Source organism: Vidua macroura, chromosome 30, assembly GCF_024509145.1.
Source record: "Vidua macroura isolate BioBank_ID:100142 chromosome 30, ASM2450914v1, whole genome shotgun sequence".
NCBI classification, from domain to species: domain Eukaryota; kingdom Metazoa; phylum Chordata; class Aves; order Passeriformes; family Viduidae; genus Vidua; species Vidua macroura.
The window spans coordinates 604711-632068 of record NC_071600.1 but is presented as its reverse complement, the minus strand read 5'-3'; the positions used below and the strand labels follow the sequence as shown (position 1 = coordinate 632068).

Sequence of the window (27358 nt, the reverse complement as noted above, 5' to 3'; positions counted from 1 at the left end):
AGGGAAACACCAAGTACCTTAAAAGAACTGAAGTACCTTGAAGCATTAATGAGCCCCACTGAGTGTTGTTCCTGACCAAGCCTCTCCAGGGACTAATTACAGCAGATAATTGGAGGCCATGATTGCAGAAAGCTGTCAGAGACTCCAAGGCAAAAGCCAAAGCCAAAGTCCTTTGAAAAACCTGCAGTCCCTGGGAGCATTGTGGAGCCCCCAGGGCCATTCCTGAGCAAGGCTCCCCAGGGACTCCTTCCAGCAGATCCTTGAGGCCACTGGGGATGTGGGCTAGGGGGGGATGCTGAGGGCAGGACAAGGGGCTGACAGTGCCCAGCCTGGCTGGGGCTGTGCCAGGAGGCCCCACGGCCTCAGGACAAGGTGTCTCCTGACAGCCCTTGGTGGCACAGACCCTGCTGTGCCCCAGGCCACCAAGACTTGGCTTCTCTTTGTCCCCTCCTGTCATCAGTGCCTCCAGTTCTCTGCTCTGCCTGGGGCCTGGGGACACTTTCTCACTCGTGTCCCTCAGTGGGACCCATTAAAAGTCAAAGAAACTTTGGAGTTGGATTCTGACTTGGAGCTCTGGAGAGGTTTCTGCAGCTCCCTCTCAGGGCCTGATGTTCAGGGCCTGAGCACAAAGCCCCAGAGGCTCATTCAAGTCCTTGTGCTGTGTCTGTGCTGCTGAGCTGGGCCGGGCTCCTGGCACAGAGGGTGATGCTGGTAAGCAAGCAGAGCTTCAAAAGCACATTTCTCTGGATGAGCAGCTCTTCTCCCAGCCCAGCAGGGCTGGGGCACTGCCTGCAGCCAGCGCGGGCACAGCCCAGAGGCACAGAGAGCTTCAATCAGTCAGGGCTGGGAAGGTGCTGAGAAGTGCCTGGGGCAGAATCACTGCCAGCCCTTGGCACAGGAACCTCTGGCTGCAGGACAGTGCAGCTGCAGCTCCTGCAGTGATCTCCTCAAGCTGGAACATCCCAATGCCCACAGCCCCTGTGAGTACATTCTCTGATGGTCTCTTGTGCAGAGCAGCCAGGGGTGCCCAGGGCTGTCCTGCAGAGCAGGGTCCTGCAGCCCAGGGCGCTGTGCTGGGCCAGGGACTCTGCTGCCTGCCAGGGACAGCTCTCAGCCGGCCCGGGGAGCTGCTGCCAGCGCTGGCCAGAAGCTGTGGGGGGAAGGAGCCACCCTGAGCAGGGCAGGTGCTGCTGCTGAGAGCTGCTGGCTGGGGCAGGGCTGCTCCCAGCTCCAGACCAGCCTGGGCACAGCTCCGGAGGACACTTCCCAAAGAAGGAAAGCCTGGGATTCCTGTAAAGGTCAGGAGCTTTCCTGAGAGTGTTTTCAATTTCCTGCTCGGAGAAGAATGGGAAAGTTGGGGTGATGACAAAAAGATTTTTGCTTTTGATACATTTTTATATATTCGTAGCTCTATAAATTACTATTATATTGTTATAAAATTATAATCCTTACTTTACGCTATTAAACTCTTAATTAACTCTATTAAACTACTATTATATACTTCGATCAATACAATCCTTAATTAACACAAGTAAATCTCCTAACCTTTCTGTTAGATTTCAGATCAATAAGCAGACTGTCTAAATACATTCCTGAAATACTGCATTGTCTTTTTACCAGGAAGAGGACCTACAAGAAGAACATTTGGGTTTTGACCAGAATATGAGCAGTCATAACAAAAAGTGTGGCAAAGTAGCCCTTGGACCTACACCAATGGGTTGAGCCAGGAGTGTGTAACTGGGACAACTGAATCTCCTATTGGATGTTCCTGTTAAATATCCCAATTAATCAACCTTTAGAAACTGTTGAAATCAGGAGCCGATTGTGCCTCACCCCACTGGGACACCTGGAAGCTTCCAATAAAGGTCTGGTTTTTACTTTACTGTTCTAACTCTGTTGCAAGGGTTGTTTTTTTGGTTTTTTTGGTTTTTTTTTTGGTTTTTTTTTTCTTTTTTTCTCTTTTGATCATAGACAGCAGGGGGATGAGAGAAGCAGAAGAGGAATTGTAATCCCAGAATGACAGAACATTCTGCGTTGAAAGGGACACACAGGATCATCAAAGGAATGTTTGAACATTTACAGAGACTCCAGAACTGTGACTTTGGGTGGTCAGTCTCTCTGCTGGCAGCCTCCCAAAGGGCCTTCAGCCACTGCTCAGCCCTGGACAGCAGCAGCATCACCTTGGCAGGGCCCAGCAGGGCTCTCCTGAGCTGCCCTTGCCCAGCTGCACACAGACCCTGCCCCAGCCAGGGCCCTGCACACAGGCAGGTTTCTGTAGGGCCGGGCCAAGGGCACACGGGGTGGGATGGGCTCTGTGAGCGCTGGCAGGGACAAGGCACCTCTCAGGAGGGAATGTCCAGGCCCAGGGAGATGCTCGGGGAAGCAGAGGGGGCTGAACAGAGCAGTGCTGGGGGAACAAGCCCATCCAGCCCCTCACTTCCCTCAGCCACAGGGAATCCTTTGCCTCTCCCATCTCTCAGTGGCAAACTCTGAGTGCAGCAGGAATGCTGGGGATGTCTGACCTCAGAGACCCAGCAATGATGTGTGGCTAGGAAAACAATTCCTAAAACCAGCTCCTGCTATCCTTTAGACCTGGAAGTGCAGATGCTACCAACCCTTTCTGCATTAGAAGTGATTCCCCTGACAAATCCTGAATACTCAGCCTTGTCCCTCTGCCACATGGCCACAAACCCAGGGCAGCAGGGCAGGGATGGCTCCTCGAGAGCCCCCACGCACAGCCCTGGCTGCTCCTGGCACACTCAGCCAGCACAGCTGGAGTTCAGGCAGGGACCTGGGTGAAGGTTTGCCCAGAGCAGGAACAAGGGTGGGTGAGTCCCAGCAGGACAGGCTACAGGGAATGGCCCAGGTTTGGCTCCAGGGAGCCTCTCCTGACTTGTCACTGTCCTTTCTCCATGAACAGGTGCCCATGTGCAGCCACAGCAAATGTCCAACAGCAGCTCCATCAGCCACTTCCTCCTGCTGGCACTGGCAGAGACGCGGCAGCTGCAGCTCCTGCACTTCTGCCTCTTGCTGGGCATCTCCCTGGCTGCCCTCCTGGGCAACGGCCTCATCATCAGCGCCGTAGCCTGCGGCCACCACCTGCACACGCCCATGTTCTTCTTCCTGCTCAACCTGGCCCTCAGCGACCTGGGCTCCATCTGCACCACTGTCCCCAAAGCCATGCACAATTCCCTCTGGGACACCAGCACCATCTCCTACACTGGATGTGCTGCACAGCTCTTTTTTTTTGTCTTTTTCATCTCAGCAGAGATTTCCCTGCTGACCATCATGTGCTACGACCGCTACGTGTCCATCTGCAAACCCCTGCACTACGGGACCCTCCTGGGCAGCAGAGCTTGTGCCCACATGGCAGCAGCTGCCTGGGCCAGTGCCTTTCTCACTGCTCTCATGCACACAGCCAATACATTTTCCCTGCCCCTGTGCCATGGCAATGCCCTGGGCCAGTTCTTTTGTGAGGTGCCCCAGATCCTCAAGCTCTCCTGCTCCAAATCCCACCTCAGGGAACTTGGGCTCATTGCAGTTAGTGTGTGTTTGGCATTTGGTTGTTTTGTGTTCATTGTTTTCTCCTATGTGCAGATCTTCAGGGCTGTGCTGAGGATCCCCTCTGAGCAGGGACGGCACAAAGCCTTTTCCACCTGCCTCCCTCACCTGGCCGTCGTCTCTCTGTTTATCAGCACTGGGGCATTTACCTACCTGAAGCCCCCCTCGATGTCCTCCCTATCCCTGGATCTGGCCCTGTCAGTTCTGTACTCGGTGCTGCCTCCAGCCCTGAACCCCCTCATCTACAGCCTAAGGAACCAGGAGCTCAAGGCGGCAGTGTGGAGACTGATCACTTGGCAATTTCACAAACATTAAACTGTTGGCCAATTTCTGAAAAACACTTAGAATAAAAGTCATCTTTGATACTTTTTTTTGGATTAATTTTGGAGGTCCTTTTTCTTTGTTCTGTTTTTTAAATATTTTCCACCAAGAAGTATCATTGTTTGTTCCATTTCTCATTTTCCCTCCACCTTCCCTGTGGCCACAGACTGTGTCAATCACGGGCTGCGCTCTTGGTGTCTTTAAAGGAACTTGAGGATCTCCCAGCAGAGTTTTCTGCAGAGCTGCCCTTTTGTTGCCTCCTCTGGAGCTGCAGCAGCAATGTCTGTGTGCAGAGCTGGGGGCAGATCAGTGCTGGCACAGCAGCTGTGCCCAGCAGCAGCAGCAGCACTTGATGTTGCCAGTGCTGCTCCCGTGGCCCTGCCCCGCTGCCCTGGTGGCCCTGCTGTTGCTGCAGGGCCTGAGTGCTCTCGGGGCCGGGCACAGTCCTGGGGGTGGCAGTGCCAGGGCTGCAGCAGGGACAGGCCATGGGCACTGCTGGGGCAGCGCTGACGCCTCAGGCCAGGGCCTGGGGACTCCAGGCTCCTTGCCCAGGCTCTCTCAAGAACACGGCCAGGCCAATGCTCAGCACAGAAAGCCCACGTGAGCAGCCCCAGGCTGGCCGTGGGCAGGCTGGGGGCAAACAGCACGGCTGGTGCTCTGCCAGGGCCCTGGGGGAGACGGGAAGGAGCAGCAGAGCAGGGGCTGATCCATCCCCAGTGCGCTGCACAGCCCAGGGCAGCGTCCCAGAGCGTCCTCATGGAGCTGCCAACAACATCCCCCCTCTGCAGCCCTGGCCTCTCCCCCAGCTCACACAGGTGCCGCATCCTTGCAGGCACAGACACGGCAGCGCTGGCTCAGGAGCCCCTGTTTGCATTGCACACAGCAGGCGGGAGCACCCCCGTGCTGGTGCTGTGGGGACATGAACCTGAGGCAGCACAAATGCCATCAGCCTCTGGGGCCAGGAAGGGCTGGGGGACGCCAGGGAAAGCACTCAGCTTTGTCCTGGCCTCTGCACTCAGCCAGAAAGTTTGTTCCCATCAGCTGGGACTTTCCTGTCCCACTGCAGACGCTGTTGCTCAGAGCCAGGGCTGCCTGGCAGCCTCCCCCAAACTGCCCTGAGCATTTCCTTGGCTTCACCTCTGCTTTCTTACTCTTCCTGCTGCAGATTTCTTCCTCTTGCCCAGCCCTGTTCCCTCCCCTGCACACAGCCCATCCCTGTTTGCCCTTTCCTCTCTGGCCCCACTCCCCATTTCTGTTCCTGATTTGGCACCATGGGAACGTCCCTTGGGGAGCAGGATCATCCCACAAGTGCTGCAGGAATTGTCTGCAGGCTCCTGCAGTGCCTCGTGCTGCTCCCTTGCCAGAGGCAGCCCAGGCCGGGGGGGCACATATGGGCTGCTGTGTCTGCCTGTGGGGTCCCTGTTCTGGGCAAGGAGGAGGAGCTGCAGAGGCTCTGCAGGACTGACAGGATGGGCTTTGGGGCTGTGAGGAGAAGCTGAGGGACCTGGGCTGCTGCACCTTCTGAAGAGGAGGCCCAGGGCTCCTCCTGCACCTGCTCCAAGGGTGGTTTCAGGGAATCCCAGAATCAGCAAGGTTGGAAAAGACCTTGGAGATCATCAAGTCCAACCTGTGCCCTGACACTACCTTGTCTCCTCTGAGCCTCCTCTTCTCCAGGATAAACAAGGTCCCTGTGCAGAGCCCTCCTACCCTCCAGCAGATCCACACTCACACCCAGCTTGGCGTCATCTGCAGATTTGCTGATGGTGGACTTAATTCCCTCATCCCGATCATCAATGCAGATATTGAAATCCACGCTGGCTGGCTCTGACCCCTCGGCCATCCTGTGGGTGCCCTGTGATGGCTCTCAGGGTGATCTGTTCCAGAACCTTGCCAGGCACCGAGGTCAGGCTGACAGGCCTGGAGTTCCCCAGATCCTCCTTCCAGCCCTTCTTGGGGATGGGCTCACACTGGCACCTCCAGTGCTCTGGCACCTCCCTGCTGAGCCAGGACTGATGGGAAATGATGGAGAGCAGCTTGGGGAGCTCATCCACCAGCTCCCTCATCCCCCTAGGATGGATCCCATCCAATCCCATACACCTGTGAGCATCTGAGTGGCTCAGCAGGTCACCAGCTGCTTCCTCCTGGATTACAGGGGCCTGTTCTGCTCCCTGTGCCCATCTGCCAGCTCAGGAGAACTCTTGTCCCGAGGACAGCCTGTCCTAATGTTGAATATAGGGGCAAATGAAAGTGTTAAAGCTGCTCAGCCTCTTCCATATCTTTATTTACTCTATTCCCCACTGGATCCAATGAAGTGTAGAGGTTCTCCTTATCTCTCTTTTTCTATTAATTTTTTTATAAATACTTTTCTATTATTTCTCAAAGAGGTGGCCAGGATATGCTCTAACCTGAGCTTTCACCACTCTTCTTTCTGCATGACCTAACAACATCCCTAAATATTTCGTGAGTTGCCTGTTCCTCTTTCCAAACCCTCTTTTGTCCTGAGTTCCCACAAAAGCTCCATGCCCAGCCAGGACAGTCCTTTTCCTCGCTGGCTCAACTTCAGCACAGTAGTTCTTCAGCTCAACTTCAGGACAGGGTGCTCCTTCCCCCTTATGATTACTTTCTTCAAGTGTGTCCATCCTTCCTCGACCCCTTTATTTTTAAGGGATGTTTCCTTTAAAAAATCAGTACCTGATTCTCCACTCTCCAAATCTGCATCCTCAATAGACCCAGGTCTACCCTTCCTAATTCCAGTGTGGAAGTTTTGTTGCTACCCATCCTTCTTTCACAGAATACTGAAAACTTGATTATTTCATGGTCACTGTGCCCCAGGCAGCCTCCGACCCCCACATCTGCCACCAGCCCTTCTCTGTTTGTGAGCAGCAGGAGACAGAGCTTTCCTTGGGAGTGGAGTGTTACCAAAAATTCGGTGAAACAGAAAACTCCTTCACACCAACGCAGCATTAAGAAGCAGCATTCTTTATTCAGCCGGATGCACGGGGGATAGCTCCTCCCAAAGCCGAGCATGCTGAGTGCAGGAAAGTTTCTGTTCATATTCTGTATTTTGCACACATATTCATTGATTGTCCTGGACTAAACATACATCTGATAATCATTTCCTCCAAATCATTAACATATTTCCCCTCCCCTTTACCCATGCTCTCTTCTGTCCTGGGGGTCTCTCTGGTGGTCCCTGGTGGTCGTGGACCCCAATGTTCCCGTGGGCCTGGCTGAGCTGGCAGGACACTGAGGCTGGTGAACTTCCAGCTCCCCTTCTCACACAATGGGCATTGTGTGGTTTCCATAGGCCTGGGGTTTTGGAGAACAAGCTCCAGGTGTCAGCTCACCTGGTGGAGACACTTTATCATCTGGCAACATGAGGTCACAGAGTGGGCTGTCACATCACAGAGTGGGGTATGTGAGGTCATTGAGCAGCTACGACATCATGGAATGTCTCTGTGAAATCACAGAGTGGGCTGGAACATCAGAGACAAGCTGTGTGACATTAGAGAATGGGCTGTGACCTTACAGACCCAGCTGTGACATCACAGAGCAGGCTGTGCCATCTCAGAGGGGCTGTGTGACATCCCAGGAGGGTTCTGTGAGGTCCCTGGGTTGGTCACTCCGCCCCAGCTCCCCCTCACAGTTTCTCCCAACAACTCCAATGCTGTTCATGCCCAGCGGGGTCCCTGTCCCCCGCTATCCCCCCGGCCCACCTGGAGCCACAGCCTCCACCAAAGGATGTTCCACAGGATCCAGCCCAGAGCCTGACACGGGGAAAAGGGGCCAGGGCTGTGTGACCAGGACATCAAGGACGTGGATTATCCAGGTCCCTGTGGCCTGGGTTGGGTTCCCCAGGGCAGGAAAGATGTCTGGCAGCTGGAGCAGGCTTAGGGAAGGGCCTCCAAGGTAGGGCTGGAGCCCTGGGGCTGTGAGCAGAGGCTGAGGGAGCTGGGCTTGTCCAGCCCAGAGCAGGGAAGGCTGAGGGGCTCCTCATCCCAGCTTGGCAGTGCCAGCGAGGAGGGGATGGAGAACACAGAGCCAGGCTCTTCACCGGGGGCCTGGTGGGAGACAAAAGCCAATGGGTGGAAGGGGAAAGAGGGGAGATCAGCCAGGCCAGGAGGAGATGAAATGAGTCACGCTGGGTTCAGCATTTCCTCAAACACCTGCCTGACCTCCTTCTCCATCCACCACTGACAGCTTTGCAAATCAGGAATTGTTTGAGCTCTTTTGCCCCACTCCAGGATGAGCATCCTGATACAAGAACTTAATTGTGTTTATATCTATCACAGAACCACTTTTCCATACTAAAATCCATTCTAGTATGGAAATCACTTGTGGATGGTGGACTCATAAGACACTGCTGGGACGTTGCACATAGCTCAGGGAAGAGCATGACTGTTATTAAATTGTGTCCTGTTCAACCATGATCTGTTGGCCCTGAAGAGAAACTTTCTGTGCCTCTGAGTCTCACCAGTTCCTGACCCCCAAAGGACACAAACCTGATGAGTTGTGGTGCCCACTCCAGTGGTGGCACTTGGAGCTCCCTCCATCCCCAGAGCAGAGCTGCCTTGTCCCAGAAAGTCCCTGACAATGCAGGGATGAAGGAAACAGGACAGGCTGTGGGGATCAGGGGCAGGGCACGGCCAGGGAGAAGAATGACTTTTTCATTTGATGGAGCTGTGCCTTCCCTTGGCTTGGTTGGCTGACAAGAAATGAACATCCCTCTGTGTCTCAGGCAGCTCCTTCTCCAGGGAAAGCAGGTGGGAGTTGGAGCCAAGGAGCTGAAAGCTGCAGGTGCAGCCTGGGCTGGAGAGAGCTCAGATTTGCACAAGGCTGCTCTGAGTGCCAGGGCTTGGATGGGGGAAATGGTGGGGTGGGGGTAGGGACAGAGTCTGATTGATTGTCAGCCATGAAGGCTCTTGATTTTCATATCTATTCCAACTGGATGAGAAGGTTCTTGGATTCAATGTCAATTGGAGATTGCACATATCAATGTACTAACAGGGAAAAATACTAAATGGGACCTAAGAAGTCTTTTTCTCACTGTCCTTTTAAGTATAGTGTATTCACTTGGAATAGGCTTCTGAAATCTGTCTAATCAACCAGAAAATATTTAGAGACTTAAATTATTCCCAGAGGTTTGGCTTGTTAAGGTGTTCTGAATGTTAATGAGCCCTGGGGCACTGCATTCCTGAACTGAAGAGCTGAAGGCTGGAGAAGCCTCTGGAGCAGTAGAATCCAGCAGCAGCCTCCAAGGTGCTGAGGATGTCAGCAGCCCCCACTGAGGCCATCCCTGCCCAGAGACCGTGGGGGAATGGGCAGACAAGGAGAGCGTCCCTGGGGCTGGGGCAGCAGAACTCAGAGGCACCAGTGGCTCCTGCTGGGAAATGGAGTGTGGGATGGGGCTGTGAAAGCCCTGCCTGGGCTGTGCCAAGCAGGACACACAAGCCCTGACCCCTATCCCCCAAAAAACTCACTCAAGGGTGACATTTAAAAGAAATTAGAATTGTTTGTGTACTCTGTTTTGGATGCAGTGGAGAAATACCCACAAGGGATTCTCAGGAGCTCCAAACAACAAAACAGCCTTTACTGGGAACTTTAGAAAATCAGAGCAACTTTGGCAAAAGGTTTAATAGGACATTCAGTCAACAAAAAAACAGTTTTCAATGCCTTAACTTGGCCCATTCAACTTCACAAACTCTATGCCTGTTCAATTTTAAATTAATCAATATTTGCAAGTGGATGGAAGTAGAAGACAGAAAGATAGGAAAAAAAATTTTAGAGAAGCCCACACAGAGCTACCAGCTCCTGGATTCCAGCATTGTTCAGATGGAAGTTCCAAGAGGAGGTAGGGTCAAGATGTGTGCTTGCCTTGTGGTCAGCCTTAAATACCCCTTGGCCTTCCTGGGCCCTTCCCCCAGGTGGGACTTGGGGTCATTTGGTCACTCAGGAGCTGGGCTGGGGCTCCAGAGGTGGCTGTGGAGCATTGCCTGTGCTGTGCCAGGGACTGGCAGCCACTGCTGGGCTGGGATAGAGGCTCTGGGGGGATTTGGGTTCCAGGGCAGGGCAGGGCTGGGGTTCCAGGGCAGGGCAAGGCTGGACCTGCCCCTTCCTCCCCACACAGGAAATGTTTCCAGCCAACAATCTCCTCCAGTCTGTCACAACAGGCAATGTTGGAGGTGAAATCCCGATTGTGGCCATTAGCACCTGGTCTAGAAGGACAGTTCTTTTCCACAGGAAGGACAGCCCCAGTTCTCGGTTCATTTCACGTTTGATTGCCTGGATTCGGTTTGGTTTTGTTGTTGCTTTGTTTCCTTGGTGTGCCTGAAGTGTCCAGTCAGGAGCAGAGTGACTCTTGCCAAGGAAGTTTGGCGTGCTGTCACTTAATATTAAATCTGGTTTTTGCTGCTCCCTTGCTGGGGATTTTTCAGCGCTCTCAAGCCCTCGTTGGTAACAGGGTGAAGGAGCCCTGGCCCAGGCTCTGGCCCTGGGGGACACGGGGACACTGCCGGGGGGTCCCTGTCCCCCTGTCCCACCCCCACGGCCCCGTCCCCCGTCCCCGTGTCAGGCTCTGGGGTCGATCTCGTGGAACATCCTCTGGGGGAGGCTGCGGCACCGGGGGCGGGGGGACCCGGGGGGACAGGGGACCCCGCTGTGCACGAGCAGCGTTGGACTTCTCTGGGGGAACTGTGAGGGGGGGCTGGGGTGGAGTGACCTCCCCAGTGACCTCACACAGCCCCTGTGATGTCACACAGCTGCCCTGTGATGTCACACAACCATCACTGTGATGTCACATAGCCATCTCTGTGACGTCACACAGCCCACTCTGTGATGGCATACAGCCCCTATGATGTCACACTGCCTTTGTGATGTCACACAGCTATCTCTGTGATGTCACACTGCACCTATGATGTCACAATGTCCCTGTGATGTCACAGAGCCATCTCTGTGACGTCACACAGCCCTGTGATGTCACACAACCATCACTGTGATGTCACATAGCCAGCTCTGTGACGTCACACAGCGCACTCTGTGATGTCATACTGCCATATGATGCCACACTGCCATTGTGACGTCACACAGCTATCTCTGTGACGTCACACTGCCCCTATGATGTCACACTGTCTCTGTGATGTCACAGAGCCATCTCTGTGATGTCACACAGCCCTGTGATGTCACACAACCATTAGTGTGATGTCACATAGCCATCTCTGTGACGTCACACAGCCCACTCTGTGATGTCATACTGCCCCTGTGATGTCACACTGCCATTGTGATGTCACACAGCTATCTCTATGATGCCACACTGCCCCTATGATGTCACACTGTCCCTCAGACACTCTTGGATGTTCCGGGTCCAGGTCAGAAGCATCTGAGACCCTGGCAGGCACCCAGGAACCCCTGTGGCTTTGAATTTGATCCATGGAACAATTTACCAACCTTGCCGGAAGAACAAGAAATCACAAAAGTTTAGATATTATAATAGAAGTAGTCACAAAGTGAAAGGAAGGATTTTTGAGTGCTGTACAGGGGGGGTTTAGGCCTTGTACAGAGGGGTCTGAGTTTTGTACATGGGGGTCAGAAGTTCTAAGATGGAGGGATTTGGGCGTGCCCTGTCCTCCTTCTTTCTCCTTCCAATCCTCCATATTCTTGGTGATGTTGGCACTCACAGATTGGTTTAGAGTAGAAAGTCACTGTTCAATATAGGTGATAGGCATTGAGGAAAAACTATAAACATTTAATAGGTAATGTGTGATATAAAAGATGGCACCAGCCCTTGGGTGAGAGAGACAGAGAGAGATGGAAAGGGACAGAGACGGAGACAGAGACGGAGACGGAGACGGAGAGAGACGCAGAGGGAGGAGTCAGAGGGAATGTCAGGGAGTGTGTGTGCCTTGAGATAACATGCAATAAACTATCTTGAGACCGGATGAATGAAGACTACTGAGTCTCTCTTTGAAGGCCCGGGTTGGAAGAGAGACTTTACCAGCACCCGGGGTCACCCCAATCTGGGAGTGAGCCCCGTCAGTCCCTTTCCCTGTGTACCACCCCTGAGCCCTCAGACCACTGGATCCCTGATGCTCTCCTCCACCCCCTCTTTTCCTGTATTTATACCCTAAACCCTCCTTTGTCTTTGTCTTTAACCCCCAGACCCCTGGAGCGTCAGACCCTAATAAACCCTGGCTGGAGCTCCATGCCTGGACCCTCCCGTGTCTTCACTGCCGAGCTGCTCCGTGTGTGTGTGTGTGTGCTGGGGCTCTCGTGGCTCCTGCCCGTTAGCACAAAACACTCTCAGGGAAAGTTGTCCCTGCGACCACTACAGACCACAACAGTGTCCCTTGGGACCAAGAGGCCATTGTGACCCTGTGGGACCAAGGAGAGCATTGCTGCCCTGCCAGGCCTCATGGAACCAAGGATCCACTGTGACACTGCAGGGCCTTGGGGGACCACGGGGACATTGTGACACTGCAGGGCCCAAGGATCCAAGGGACTTTGTGACACCAAGGGGTCCCATGGAACCAAAGGGACATTGTGACACTGGGAGGCCTCATGGAATCATGGAGATCATTGGGACACTCTGGGGCCTCATGGAACCACAGTGACACCAAGTTGTCTGGGAGTGTTGATCTGCTGGAGGGTAGGAGGGCTCTGCACAGGGCCCTGGACAGGCTGGATCCAGGGCCCAAATCCAACAAGGTGAGGTTTAACAAGTCCAAGTGCCGGGTCCTGCACTTTGGCCACAACAACCCCTGCAGCGCTCCAGGCTGGGGACAGAGGGGCTGGAGAGCAGCCAGGCAGAAAGGGACCTGCAGGGACTGATGGACAGCAGGCTGGACATGAGCCAGCCGTGTGCCCAGGTGGCCAAGAAGGTCAATGGCTCCTGGCCTGGATCAGGAATGGTGTGGCCAGCAGGAGCAGGGCAGTGATCCTTCCCCTGTGCTCAGCACTGGTTGGGCAGCACCTCAAGTTCAGTTCAGGGTCCCCCAATTTAGGAAGGACCTGGAGGGGCTGGAGCGTGTCCAGAGAAGGGCAACAAGGCTGCTGAGGGGTCTGGAGCACAAGTCCTGAGTGGAGCAGCTGAGGGAGCTGGGGTTGTTGATCCTGGAGAAGAGGAGGCTCAGGGGAGACAAAGCCGTGTCAGGGCACAGGTTGGACTTGATGATCTCCAAGGTCTTTTCCAACATTGATGATTCTGGGATTCTCTGAAACCACCCTTGGAGCAGTTGCAGGAGGAGCCCTGGGCCTCCTCTTCAGAAGCTGCAGCAGCCCAGGTCCCACAGCTTCTCCTTAGAGCCCCAAAGCCCATCCTGTCAGTCCTGCAGAGCCTCTGCAGCTCCTCCTCCTTGCCCAGAACAGGGAGCCCCACAGGCAGACACAGCAGCCCAGATGTGCCCCCCTGGCCTGGGCTGCCTCTGGCCAGGGAGCAGCACGAGGCCCTGCAGGAGCCTGCAGAAAATTCCTGCAGCACTTGTGGGATGATCCTGCTCCCCAAGGGACGTTCCCATGGTGCCAAGTCAGGAACTGCAATGGGGAGTGGAGCCAGAGAGGAAAGGGCAAACAGGGATGGGCTGTGTGCAGGGGAGGGAACAGGGGTGGGCAGTTTTATTACAAGTGATTGGCAGAAAATGGTCAGCAGTTTAATGTTTCCGAAAGCATCCAGTCATCAGTCTCCACAGTGCAGCTTTGAGCTGCTGGTTCCTCAGGCTGTAGATGAGGGGGTTCAGGGCTGGAGGCACCACCGAGTACAGAACTGACAGGGCCAGATCCAGGGATGGGGAGGACATCGAGGGGGGCTTCAGGTAGGCAAATATACCAGTGCTGATAAACAGGGAGACCACGGCCAGGTGAGGGAGGCAGGTGGAAAAGGCTTTGTGCCGTCCCTGCTGAGAGGGGATCCTCAGCACGGCCCTGAAGATCTGCACATAGGAGAAAACAATGAACACAAAACAACCAAATACCAAACAGGCACTAACAGTAAGAAGTCCAACTTCCCTGAGATAGGATTTGGAGCAGGAAAGTTTGAGGATCTATGGGATTTCACAGAAGAACTGGCCCAGGGCATTGCCATGGCACAGGGGCAGGGAAAATGTATTGGCTGTGTGCATGAGAGCAGTGAGAAAGGCACTGGCCCAGGCAGCTGCTGCCATGTGGGCAAAAGCTCTGCTGCCCAGGAGGGTCCCGTAGTGCAGGGGTTTGCAGATGGACACGTAGCGGTCGTAGCACATGATGGTCAGGAGGGAAAGCTCTGTTCCAAGGAAGAAGATAATCAGGAAAACCTGTGCAGCACATGCTGTGTAGGAGATGGCGCTGGTGTCCCAGAGGGAATTGTGCATGGCTTTGGGGACAGTGGTGCAGATGGAGCCCAGGTCGCTGAGGGCCAGGTTGAGCAGGAAGAAGAACATGGGCGTGTGCAGGTGGTGGCCGCAGGCTACGGCGCTGATGATGAGGCCGTTGCCCAGGAGGGCAGCCAGGGAGATGCCCAGCAAGAGGCAGAAGTGCAGGAGCTGCAGCTGCCGCGTCTCTGCCAGTGCCAGCAGGAGGAAGTGGCTGATGGAGCTGCTGTTGGACATTTGCTGTGGCTGCACATGGGCACCTGTTCATGGAGAAAGGACAGTGACAAGTCAGGAGAGGCTGCTTGGAGCCAAACCTGGGCCATTCCCTGTAGCCTGTCCTGCTGGGACTCACCCACCCTTGTTCCTGCTCTGGGCAAACCTTCACCCAGGTCCCTGCCTCAGCTCCAGCTGTGCTGGCTGAGTGTGCCAGGAGCAGCCAGGGCTGTGCGTGGGGGCTCTCAAGGAGCCATCCCTGCCCTGCTGCCCTGGGTTTGTGGCCATGTGGCAGAGGGACAAGGCCGGGTATTCAGGAATTGTCAGGGGAATCGCTTCTAATTCAGAAAGGGTTGGTAGCATCTGCAGTTCCAGGTCTAAAGGATGGCAGGAGAATTGTTTTCCTACCCACACATCATTGCTGCCTCTCTGAGGTCAGACATCCCCAGCATTCCTGCTGCACTCAGAGTTTGCCACTGAGAGATGGGAGAGGCAAAGGATTCCCTGTGGCTGAGGGAAGGTGAGGGGCTGGATGGGCTTGTTCCCCCAGCACTGCTCTGCTCAGCCCCCTCTCCTTCCCCGAGCATCTCCCTGGGCCTGGACATTCCCTCCTGAGAGGTGCCTTGTCCCTGCCAGCGCTCACAGAGCCCATCCCACCCCGTGTGCCCTCAGCCCGGCGCTACAGAAACCTGCCTGTGTGCAGGGCCCTGGCTGGGGCAGGGTCTGTGTGCAGCTGGGCAAGGGCAGCTCAGGAGAGCCCTGCTGGGCCCTGCCAAGGTGATGCTGCTGCTGTCCAGGACTGAGCAGTGGCTGCAGGCCCTTTGGGAGGCTGCCAGCAGAGAGACTGACCACCCAAAGTCACAGTTCTGGAGTCTCTGTAAATGTTCAAACATTCATTTGATGATCCTGTGTGTCCCTTTCAACTCAGAATGTTCTGTCATTCTGGGATTACAATTCCTCTTCTGCTTCTCTCATCCCCCTGTTGTCTATGATCAAACGAGAAAAAAAAAAAAACAAACCAAAAAAAACCAAAAAAAACCAAAAAAAAGCCCTTGCAACAGAGTTAGAACAGTAAAGTAAAAACCAGACCTTTATTGGAAGCTTCCAGGTGTCCCAGTGGGGATGAGGCACAATTGGCTCCTGATTTCAACAATTTCTAAAGGTTGATTAATTGGGATATTTAACAGGAACATCCAATGGGAGATTCAGTTGTCCCAGTTACACACTCCTGGCTCAACCCATTGGTGTAGGTCCAAGGGCTACTTTGCCACGCTTTTTGTTATGACTGCTCAAATTCTGGTCAAAACCAAAATGTTCTTCTTGTAGGTCCTCTTCCTGGTAATAAGACAATGCAGTATTTCAGGAATGTATTTAGACAGTCTGCTTATTGATCTGAAATCTAAGAGAAAGGTTAGGAAATGTACTAGAGTTAATTAAGGATTGTATTGATTGAAGTATATAACAGTAGTTTAATAGAGTTAATTAAGAGTTTAATAGCGTAAAGTAAGGATTATAATTTTATAACAATATAATAGTAATTCATAGAGCTACGAATATATAAAAATGTATCAAAAGCAAAAATCTTTTTGTCATCACCCCAACTTTCCCATTCTTCTCTGAGCAGGAAATTGAAAACACTCTCAGGAAAGCTCCTGACCTTTACAGGAATCCCAGGCTTTCCTTCTTTGGGAAGTGTCCTCCGGAGCTGTGCCCAGGCTGGTCTGGAGCTGGGAGCAGCCCTGCCCCAGCCAGCAGCTCTCAGCAGCAGCACCTGCCCTGCTCAGGGTGGCTCCTTCCCCCCACAGCTTCTGGCCAGCGCTGGCAGCAGCTCCCCGGGCCGGCTGAGAGCTGTCCCTGGCAGGCAGCAGAGTCCCTGGCCCAGCACAGCGCCCTGGGCTGCAGGACCCTGCTCTGCAGGACAGCCCTGGGCACCCCTGGCTGCTCTGCACAAGAGACCATCAGAGAATGGACTCACAGGGGCTGTGGGCATTGGCATGTTCCAGCTTGAGGAGATCACTGCAGGAGCTGCAGCTGCATTGTCCTGCAGCCAGAGGTTCCTGTGCCAAGGGCTGGCAGTGATTCTGCCCCAGGCACTTCTCAGCACCTTCCCAGCCCTGACTGATTGAAGCTCTCTGTGCCTCTGGGCTGTGCCCACGCTGGCTGCAGGCAGTGCCCCAGCCCTGCTGGGCTGGGAGAAGAGCTGCTCATCCAGAGAAATGTGCTTTTGAAGCTCTGCTTGCTTACCAGCATCACCCTCTGTGCCAGGAGCCCGGCCCAGCTCAGCAGCACAGACACAGCACAAGGACTTGAATGAGCCTCTGGGGCTTTGTGCTCAGGCCCTGAACATCAGGCCCTGAGAGGGAGCTGCAGAAACCTCTCCAGAGCTCCAAGTCAGAATCCAACTCCAAAGTTTCTTTGACTTTTAATGGGTCCCACTGAGGGACACGACTGAGAAAGTGTCCCCAGGCCCCAGGCAGAGCAGAGAACTGGAGGCACTGATGACAGGTGGGGACAAAGAGAAGCCAAGTCTTGGTGGCCTGGGGCACAGCAGGGTCTGTGCCACCAAGGGCTGTCAGGAGACACCTTGTCCTGAGGCCCTGGGGCCTCCTGGCACAGCCCCAGCCAGGCTGGGCACTGTCAGCCCCTTGTCCTGCCCTCAGCATCCCCCCCTAGCCCACATCCCAGTGGCCTCAAGGATCTGCTGGAAGGAGTCCCTGGGGAGCCTTGCTCAGGAATGGCCCTGGGGGCTCCACAATGCTCTCAGGCACTGCAGGTTTTTCAAAGGACTTGGGCTTTGGCTTTTGCCTTGGAGTCTCTGACAGCTTTCTGCAATCATGGCCTCCAATTATCTGCTGTAATTAGTCCCTGGAGAGGCTTGGTCAGGAACAACACTCAGTGGGGCTCATTAATGCTTCAAGGTACTTCAGTTCTTTTAAGGCACTTGGTGTTTCCCTTTTGCTACAGACTCTGTGAGAGGTTTGTGCAATCATGGCCCCAATTATCTGCTTTAACGAGTCCCTTGAGAGCTTTGTACTGACACTCAGTGGGGCTCATTAATGCTTTGAGATACTCAACTTTTTTCAGGTACTTTGGATTTTCCTTTCCACTCTGAGAGGTTTTTGTGCCATTTTGAGTCTCTGAGAGGTTTTTGTGCCATCCTGGCCTCCAGTTCTCTCCTCCAAGGAGTCCATGAGGAGCCTGTGTTGGGGATGGACCTCAGTGGCACCCATTTATGCTTTGAGACACTTTGGGGTTTTCTTCTGACTTTGACTCCTGGAAAGGTTTGTGTAATCTCCTCTCAGGCCCTGAGGTTCCAGGGCTCAGCTCCAAATGCACTACGGGGCTCATTAGGATCAAGCAAGTCCTGACAAACCATGGCTCTGCCTTGATTTCCCTTTGGTCTGGGGCAGTACATCAGGAAGTTTTCTGTAGTGGTTTTGGTTCATCAATTTGAGATTTCTCGTCCAATGCATCAATTATTGTGGTGGGTTCAGTGTTGGCTAATTACCAGTGCACTCACTAGATTATACTTACTCATTTACAGCGCTAAGATAGGATTAGGAGAAAAGCAAAATAGGCTCAAAACTTTAAAAGGGTATTGAAGCAACCTGCGGAATAAATAAATAGACTCCACAACCTGGGGTAGTTATGAAGTGGGTGTGTATGTCAGTGCTCCTACTTGAGCTGGGCTTCCTGGAGGACTTTTGGCAGCCTTGTCTTCCTCAGCTTGGGGTGAATGACCCTTGTCAGTCTTGCTGGTATCATTTCCTCCCTTTCCTCCAGGGATTTTAACAAACTTTTCAAGGAAGGACAACAAAATATTTTGTTTACACTGGCCAACCACAGCAGCCATTTTCCTCATAAGTTCTCCCACAAGTCCCTCAGAGGAAGCAGTGTCCAAGCTGTTCCAAGTGTTCCTCCAGAAAGAACAAGTTCCTCAGAAGAGGGATGTAACCAAAAGTGTGTTTTCAGTCACCATCTTCATGAACTGTTATAAACAGGTGGGGCAGTGTTCTTTATCTCTGCCATGACTCAGCCCTGATAACGCCCTCCAGGGGCCATCTTCTGTTAATGGGCCATTGAGTGTCACTGCAGGACTGATAAAATTACATCATCCCATTGTAGGATGCTCCGCCCAGGGGGAGGAACCAAGCATTCCTGCCTGGATATAATCTCACCCTTGCAACACCAGGACCACCTTGCCTACTGGATTCCCAGAGGACAAGAGCTCCATAAGCACCACTGGACCTTCAGAGGAAGACCAGACCCTTCTACAGGATCACCGCTTTGACAGAATCACGTTCATCACTCCAACAGGACTGCAGCCACCATTTCATCAGACTGCTACCACCACCCTGCCCAATGGGGTGTCAGGTTATATCCTGACTCTGTCAGATTAAGCCAGTGTTTCTGGATCATTGCCTTGATCCTAATTTTCTTATTCAATTGTGATTCTGGTTTAGAGTGATTTGCTCCAAACCAGCACAAAACTCAATGTTCTCATCCCTTGTTTTCCTCCCAAAACAGAATTTCCCATCGCCAAACCTTCACCAGATGGAGGAGGAGGCTGCAAGGATGAGGAAGATGCCCCAGGACACCCAGGCAGGTGAGGAGGAAGTCAGTGCCCCTTTCCCCCTCTCTCCTGCTCCATCTCCCAGCCCAGCACGGCCCCCAGCTGCAGGACAACCCCACTACCGACGCCGTCCTGCCGGGCACGCAGTGGGGGGATCTCCTTCCCCTTCCCTCTGGCACGGAGGCAAATCCCATCCTCTCCTTGTCCTTCTGCCCCCAGACGAGGAGATGAGGATGGAGACCAGGGAGGACAAATCCCCACGGCAGAACCTCGTGGAAGAGGCCATTTTGAGCGGCTCCATGGCACAGGAATCCAATGGGGAGGAAAATCCCCAGAGGTCCCGCAGGAGGGGGGGCTGCAAACCCAGCCCAGGGTGCTCTGAGGAGGGAAGACCCACCCTGGGCCAGGAAGGTGGGCAGAGCTCCAGCCAGATCTTGGAGCTGGTGGTCCATGAGCAGCTCCATGATGGGGAGAAGCCCCACAAGTGCTTGGAGTGTGGGAAGATCTTCAGGCGGAGCAACACCCTGATCTGCCACCAGATGATCCACACCGGGGAATGGCCCTACGAGTGTGGGGAGTGTGGGAAGGGCTTCAGCTGCAGATCCAACCTCGTCATCCACCAACGCATCCACACTGGGGAGAGGCCCTACGAGTGTGGGGAATGTGGGAAGAGCTTCAGCCGAAGGTCCTACTTGATCAGCCACCAGATCATCCACACTGGGGAAAGGCCATACAAATGTGGGGAATGTGGGAAGGGCTTCAGCCAGAGGTCCAAACTGATCATCCACCAAATGGTCCACACTGGGGGGAGGCCCTACGAGTGTCCCGAGTGCCAGAAGAGGTTTCACACCAGCTCCACGCTCCTCCTGCACCAGCGGATTCACACAGAGGAGAGGCCCTTCCTCTGCCCCGACTGCGGGAAGGGCTTCAAGCACAGCTCCACCCTCGTCAAGCACCGGTGCATCCACAGCGGGGAGAGGCCCTATGGGTGTCCCCAGTGTGGGAAGAGCTTCTCCAGCAGCTCTACTTTGACCCGACACCAGCAGACCCACCGGTAAGGGAAGCCCTGCAAGTGCCCCAACTGCAAGAAGAGCTTTGTGCACTGCCCCAACTCCATCCCCCATGGGAAAACCCATGTTGGTCAGAGCCCCGGTGACCCACGTTCCCTGTGATACACAGAGGGAAGACACCTGGCTGGTTATCCTTTTGGTATGGCCCTAATATTCATCTGATCTATCTTCATCCCTTAAAAATACCTGAAATAGGACAAAAAAGAAAGAAATTTGTCAGAGATGTCTTAAGTCTCAGCATTACACAGCTAATTGAGGGGGAATTTATGGTTTGGGGACATAGTATGGAAGATTTGTTGGTCCTTGGGGGATTTTGGGCAGTGTTCTACATCTCTCTGCATTCCAAACAACAAACAACAGTCCCACTGAAAACAACGCAATCTTACCCCAAAAAGTCTCAATCCCATCTATAAATGGCTTGTTCTAACCTCAAAAAACCTCAATCCCATGCCAAAATTACTCAATTCCTTAGCCTCTAGTGTGAGATGGGGTTGGAAGAAGATTGGGAGAAGTGGGATCCAAATTTGGAGCAGTGGGATTGGGGTTCTATGGGACTGGGTGGGTGGGATGTATTTTAGCAGTAAATAAAACTTTCAGAATTATTGATTCCTGTCCCATTCATTTTCCATCAGTTCTGGTTCTTTTTCCCGAGTGCCACCTTCTCAGCTGTTTGTGTTTGTGTCCTCTTTTCTCTCCTGCCTTTCTGTGCCTGCTCTGCTTCTCTCTCTGTGTCTCCCTTGACCCAGGGCAGCTCCCACCAAAGGCCCTGCCCTGATTTCATTCCCAATCCAGGAGCTACAACCACCATGGGTGAAGTTATGAAGGCTGGCAGTGAAATGTCACTGTAGGATCTTGCTCCACTTGGCTTTTGTCTCTTCCATAAGAGCTTTGCCTTCAAGGGCAGGAAGATCTTTTCCTGGCTGGGAACTGGAATTCCAGCCCCTGGGAGCGTGTGCCATGGATCCCAGAGGGGCATTCCCGAGGCTCCCAGGGTGCTGCTCCTGCCGTGCCTCCCAAGGAGCTGTGCAGGCCCAGGGGACAAGGTGCAGCAGCTGTGTTGGTTCTGCAGTGCCACAAGGGCCCCTGGTTCCATGAGTTTCCGCACTGCCAACAGCGGTTCCTGGGTTCCCATGGTGCCCTGCTGTGTCACCATGGATATTTGGTGGCATGAAGTTCCTCAGTGTCACAATGGCCTACCTGGCTCCATGAGCTTCCGCAGTGTCCAAATGGCCTCCTTGGATGGGCAGTGTCACCATGGGCCATTGGCTCCATGCAGCCCCGCTGGGTCACCATGGGCTCCTTGGTTCCATGAGGTTCTGGGGGTGTCTCCATGGTCTCCTTAGATCCACAGTGTCACAATGGACCACTGGATCCACGTGGCCCTGCTGTGTCACCATGGCCCCTTGCTTCCATGGGACCCCAGGGTCACAGTTGACTCCTTGCTTCCACGTCACCCCCCCAGTGCCAAAATGGCCCCTTGGTTCCATGGGGAACACAAAAGATTTATAGAAACATTGAGCAAATCCTACTTAACACAGCTGGGAACATCTGTTTGCATTCAAAAGAGAGCTTAAAGGTGAGGATGGCACCAGCAGCTTCCATCTGCAACAGAGATCCAGGGAAAGGACAGGGACAGAGAATTCAGCTGGGAGACTCAGAAAATTCTGCTTCCAGACATCATTTCTGGCCACACTGTCCCTTGTAGAAAGGTGACACCATTCCAGGCAGCCTGTACTGAGCAGGTGCTTCCTGAGTGGGGTTTGTTGTTCAGGAAACCTGCTCAGGCTTTTCCATTCCTTCCTTACCAAGAGGAAAACTTCTCCTGGGCCTGTGTGCAGGCAGAGCCCTGAGGAGAGCAGGTGGGACACGGTGCACTGGGCTGGGACATGGAGCTGCAGAGCTCAGGGACAAGGCTCTGCTGCAGGGCACAGGGATGTCAGTGCCAGGTGGGCCATGTCAGACGTGGTGAGGCTGGGGCTGAGGAGCAGCTTGTCCAAACAGGGTCAGCCCTCAAGGGGCTCATTCTTCTACATGCCCAGACCTCCTAAGGAGACATTCAGCATCAAGATCACCTGGGGAATGCTTCTATCAGCTCTTCTGTGAACTGGAAAATAAAAAAATATTCACTTGATTAAAGAAAATTGCCATGAGGCGCACTTTGAAATCCTCCTCCTTGCAAGAACTCCAAACTGACTCCAAACAGCTGCACAAGCCCTGGAGACTTGAAGACCTTTGAAGGAAGACAAAGAGTCTCTGAAGGTTTTCTGTATTTTGATGATTCCCACAGTGGATTAGGGACTGAGTCCAGGACCCCTGAGGCACTGAGAGAAGCCTGAAGAAGCTGCTCAGTGTGTCAGAAGCAAAACTCCAAGTCCCCTGGAGCATCACTGGGCCACACTGAGGGCAGGGACTGCCAAAGGCTCCCCAGGGACTGGTGAGAGCAGATCCTTGAGGCCAGGACTGCAGGGAGCCAAAGGCTCAGAGCAGGGAACTGCAATGCTGAGCAAGGCCTGGGCTGGCTGGGGGAAGCAGAAAGGCCAAGCCCTGAGCCCAGCCTGGCACAGCAGGGCCCGTCCCTCACAGGTGGCTCGGGGCTGTTTGTGGGGCAGTGGGATGTGAGGGGCAGCAAGGACAAATGTCACAAACCTGTGTGACACTCCAGATCCTCATGGAACCAAGGGGCCGGTGTGACACTGTGGGAAGCTGTGGAACCAAGGGATCACTGTGGCACTGCTGGGCCCATGGAACCAAGGGGCCAGTGTGACACTCTGGGGCCTCATGGAAACAAGAGGCCATTGTGAGCCTGCGGGGCTGTAACACCCCAGAACACTGAAATGCTGGGGGTAACCAAAGGCTCTGTCCCATTACACACCAAGGCCTGACCCAGCCCTGGCCCCACACGGGCATTCCGAGCATCCCAAGGGGTCTCGGGACATCGATCTCATCCAGCCTCTGACAGCGACCACGGTGACACTGGGGAACCTCATGGAGCCGTGGGTCAGTGGTGACAGTGAGGGTCCAAGGACACCACGGTGACACTACGGAACTGTTGCATCCCAAGCCGAGGAAGGGGACGATGTGGCTGCGATGCCTTGGGAGGAAACTCCCCTCTGAGTTCTAATGCTATAGAGACATGATCTCCCACAGTCCCTTGCACCTTTATGTTAATCATTTAAGTTGTGTTATTCCTTTTCCCTCCCCACTTCTCAAAATTTCTACATTCCTTAGTTACATCATCCCTTGTCTCCTCCCCAGTTCCAGAATGTTCCCTGCTCCTGCTTTCCCTATTGGTCCCCTGTCCCTTGCTTTTCCTCCCCTGAATCTCTGTTGGTTGTTGCTCTTCAGTCCCTCCTCTGTGCCACCCCTGCTCCCTCAACCCACTGGCCCTCAGGTTTGATGCCCTGCCCCACTGTCTCCCTATATAGCCCTGGTCCAGGCTGTATTGTGTGTTCTTTGTCCCTGGACGCCTTCAGCGTGTAGTTGAAATAAACTGCCACTGGAACTCAACACAAAGAACCCCTCCTGCCTTTTCATTCTCCGCCGACGTTCAAATGACACAGCGCAGCGTGAGCGTCTGGTGTGCAGAGCTGTCCATCCTTCCTGGCTGAGACACTCTTGGAACGGCGGTGGCTTCGGCAGCTCCTGCTGCGCTGCGGCACGGAACCTCATGGAACCGTGGGTCAGTTGTGACAATGCAGGCCCAAGGACACCACGGTGACACTGCGGAACCTCATGGAACCAAGGGGCCATTGTGACACTGTGCTGCCTCATGGAATCAAGGAGACCATTGTGGAACTCGGGGGCCCCAAGGAACCAAGGGTCCGTGGTGACCTTGTGGAGCCACAGTGTCACAGAGGAGCTGTTGTGACACAGCGAGGGCGCATGGAGCCGAGGGGCCATTGTGACACATCAGGGCTTTGTGGAACCACAAAGCCATTGTGACATTGCAAGGCCTCATGGAAGCACGGGGCCATTGTGACACTGCAGAAGCAAGGGGGACATTGTGACACTCCAGGGCCTCATGGAACCAAGGAGACCATGGTGACACTGTGGGGTCCCACGAAACCAAGGGAACATGGAACAGGTCTGGCTGCCTTGGCCACCTGGGGGCCACCTCCCATCTGCCTTTGAGACACTGGGACCATGTGCTTTTCTTTCTTATAGGAAAAAACATCCATCTCAACCAGGCACCCATGGCCAAAATTGTGGATCTGCCTCCAGAATTCCCTATATCCAAGGACAGCTCCCAGACCAAAGCTGCCAGGACTGACAAGGCCTTGGCTTCCTGAAGGCTGGAACTCATGTGCCTCTGAAACACTGGGGCTCTGTGCTTTCCTTCCTAATGAAAAGAACTCATCTTCCTGTCCAGGCACCCACGGCCAAAATTGAGATTCCACCTCCAAAATTCCCAGTGTCCATGGATAGCCCCTAGATGAAAGATGCCAGGAGAGACAGGTTGGCTGGCTTCGCCTAAGGGTGGCCAGCTCTCATCTTCTTCCAGAACACTTGGACTTCATGCTTTTCTTTCCTGAACCAAAAAATCATCCAATCCTGACCAGGTGCCCATGGCCAAAATTGGGATTCCACCTCCAAAACTCCACACATCCCAGGATTGCTCCCCAGTGAAATCAGCCAGGACAGACAGGTCTGGCTGCCCTTGGCCTCTTGGGGGCTGCCTCTCACCTGCTTTCCAAACACCGGGGCTCGGTGCTTTCCTTCCTATGGAAAAAAACTGCCCTTCTTCTCAAGGTGTCCGTGGTCAAAATTGAGATTCCTTCTCCCAAATTCCATATATCCAAAGATCCCTCCACGACAAAAGCTGCCAGGACAAACAGGTCTGGCTGGCTTGGCTTCCCAGGAGACCCATCTCTCTCGTGTTCTGTCTTTGAAACACTTGGGCTCAGTGTTTTCCTTCCTATGGAATAGAACTGTCCTTCTTATCTATGCAGAAATGGCCAAAATTGGGGTCCCACCTCCCAGATTCCCTATATCCAAGGGTTGCTTTCAGACAAAAGCTACCAGGACAGAGAGGTCTGGCTGCCTTAGGCCTCTGATGGCCGCCTTTCATCTGCCCCTCAAGCACCGGTGTTCCGTGCTTTTCTTTGCATGGAAAAGAATTGTGTTTCTCCTCCAGGTGTCCATGTCTGAAATTGGGATTCCACCTCTAAAATTCCCTATATCCAGGGGTTGCTCCCAGCCAAAATCTCCCAGTACCGTCAAGTCTGGCTGGCCTTGGCCTCTGGTGGCTGCCCCTGCCACACTGGGGCTCAGTTCTTTCCTTCCCATGGAGATCCCTGTGACACTGTGGGGACCTCATGGAACCAAGGGGATCATTGTGGCACCACCAGAGCCCATGGAACCAAGGGGCCATGGTGACACAGCGGGGCTTCATGGACCCAGAGACCATTCTGACTCTGTGGGGCCTGATGGAACCATGGAGACCATGAGGACCCTTCAGGGCCTCATGTCACCAAGGGGGCATTGTGACACCTCAGGGCCTCCTGGAAGCAAGGGACCATTGGGACACTGTGGGGCCCCATGGAACCGAGGGAACATGGAACAGGTCTGGCTGGCTTGGCCTCCCAGGGGCCACCTGACAGGTCTGGCTGATCTTGGAATGCCAAGAGCTGCTTCTCATCAGCTCCTGGAGCACTGGGGCTCCGTGCTTTCCTTGCTATGGGAAAGAACTGTCCATCTTTCCAGATGCCCATTGCCAAAATTGGTACCCTCCCAAAAAAGTTTCCTATTTCTAAGAGTATCTCTCAGAAAAAAACCTGCCAGCTCTGGCTGGCCTTGCCTTCTTGTGGTCACCTCTCATCTGCCCCTGAAACAGAGGGACTCTGTTCCTTCGTTGCCATGGAAAAGAACTGGCTTTCATGTCCAGGGACCATGGCCAAAATTAGAATTTGGCCTCCCAAATTCCATATATCCAAGGAATGCTCCTACAGAAAAGTAGACAGGACAGACAGGTCAGGCTGGCCCTGTTCTCTAGTGATTTTCTTAGACTATGAGCTGAATGTTTTAATTTGAAAACTCCTTGGAGAGGGCCCAGAGATCTCCCAGGGTGGGGTTTTGAGGCCTCGGGCACATGACCACTACATATGGACAAAGGAGCTCTGTGCTCTGTGCTGTTGTGGTGGTTTTGCATCACACAAGTGATGTTCTGAGAGAAACTTCTAGCAGTTTCCTCCATGTCTGACAAAAAAACCAATCAGTAATTAGCTTTGAGAATTGACAATCTGTTAAACCACTAAGGAAACTGCCCACGCCTCTGTGAAGACACAAGTTAAAGAGGAAGAAGCCTGGCTGGGTCTCTTTCCCTTCTGGCCAGCACAGAGGTGCCAAGGCCGGGCCAGCCCCCGTCTGGGCCGGGGCGGGCCGGGCGGCTCCTGCCGTGGGGCCGGGCCCCTTCCCAGGGAGCCCGCCAGGCCCCATCGGCTGCCGGGCAGGGGAGGGGAGGCCGCGGGGCCGAGGCCGGGCCGGGCCGTGGCTGCGCTTGCTGACATCTGGCCGCTGCCGAGCCCTGCCCCGCCGCCAGCCCGGGCCCAGCCAGGATCCGCCGGGCCCCAGGAGCAGCCCCGGGCCGGGCCGGCTCAGCCAAGCTTCTGCCGCCCTTGGGCTTGGCCCGCAACCAGCGGGCAGGGCCAGGAGAAGCCATCGGCCCGGCCGTGCTGCTGCTCTGCTCTGGCCTGGCTGCTGAGATCCTGGCCCTGCCCCCAGCGCCGCCCAGCCTGACACAGCCCCAGCGCAGCCGCTGCACAAACCTCCATGGGAAAACAGCTCCGGCCGCAAGGACCCAGCCCGGCCGGGCTCACGCAACCATCTGCAGGCCCCGCCTCAGATATTGACTCTTCCCGTGCTTCCATCCTCCCTCCACTGAGAGAAAAGGACAAAGTGCAGGCACACAGAGGAGCAACGTGAAGACACCGAGGTCAGTGAAGAGGAAGTTGAGTCCCAGATGGGAGGGATGAGGAGATGCCTTGATCTTGGGGCTGAAATCCTCTGCTAAAGCTATGGAGAAGGATGGAATTGATACATCAGACTCTTTTTCCCTATAACGCATTGAAAAGAATGGGGGGATGACTTGTTCAGCAAAGGCCTCCATGCTAAAGTAAGCAAATGTTGAAGTAGCTGTGATCCCATGAGAAGTTTGAACATTGAAAGAGAAAAGAATGATGACACCCGGTGCCCTCAGGGAGAGATTAAGAAGACCTCTGTTCCTGGAGATGAAGATGATTTCAGAAATAAATGAAGAGAACCTTTGCTCTTAAACACCTCAGCTG

At 54.0% G+C, this 27358-nt stretch overlaps 1 protein-coding gene and 3 pseudogenes across 1 annotated transcript; 2 read left to right on the top strand and 2 right to left on the bottom strand.

Annotated features, from left to right (window-relative positions):
- LOC128820668 (uncharacterized) overlaps positions 1-27358 on the top strand; it is a 1438581-nt pseudogene that overhangs the window by 1385443 nt on the left and 25780 nt on the right.
- Positions 1-27358, bottom strand: part of LOC128820670 (zinc finger protein 850-like) — a 488361-nt pseudogene that overhangs the window by 441250 nt on the left and 19753 nt on the right.
- On the top strand, positions 2928-3876 carry LOC128820765 (olfactory receptor 14J1-like). Its single transcript, XM_054001597.1, has one exon. The coding sequence runs from the start codon at positions 2944-2946 to the stop codon at positions 3874-3876; it is 933 nt and encodes a 310-aa protein (XP_053857572.1). The 5' UTR covers positions 2928-2943.
- Positions 13521-14729, bottom strand: LOC128820738 (olfactory receptor 14A16-like; annotated as a pseudogene).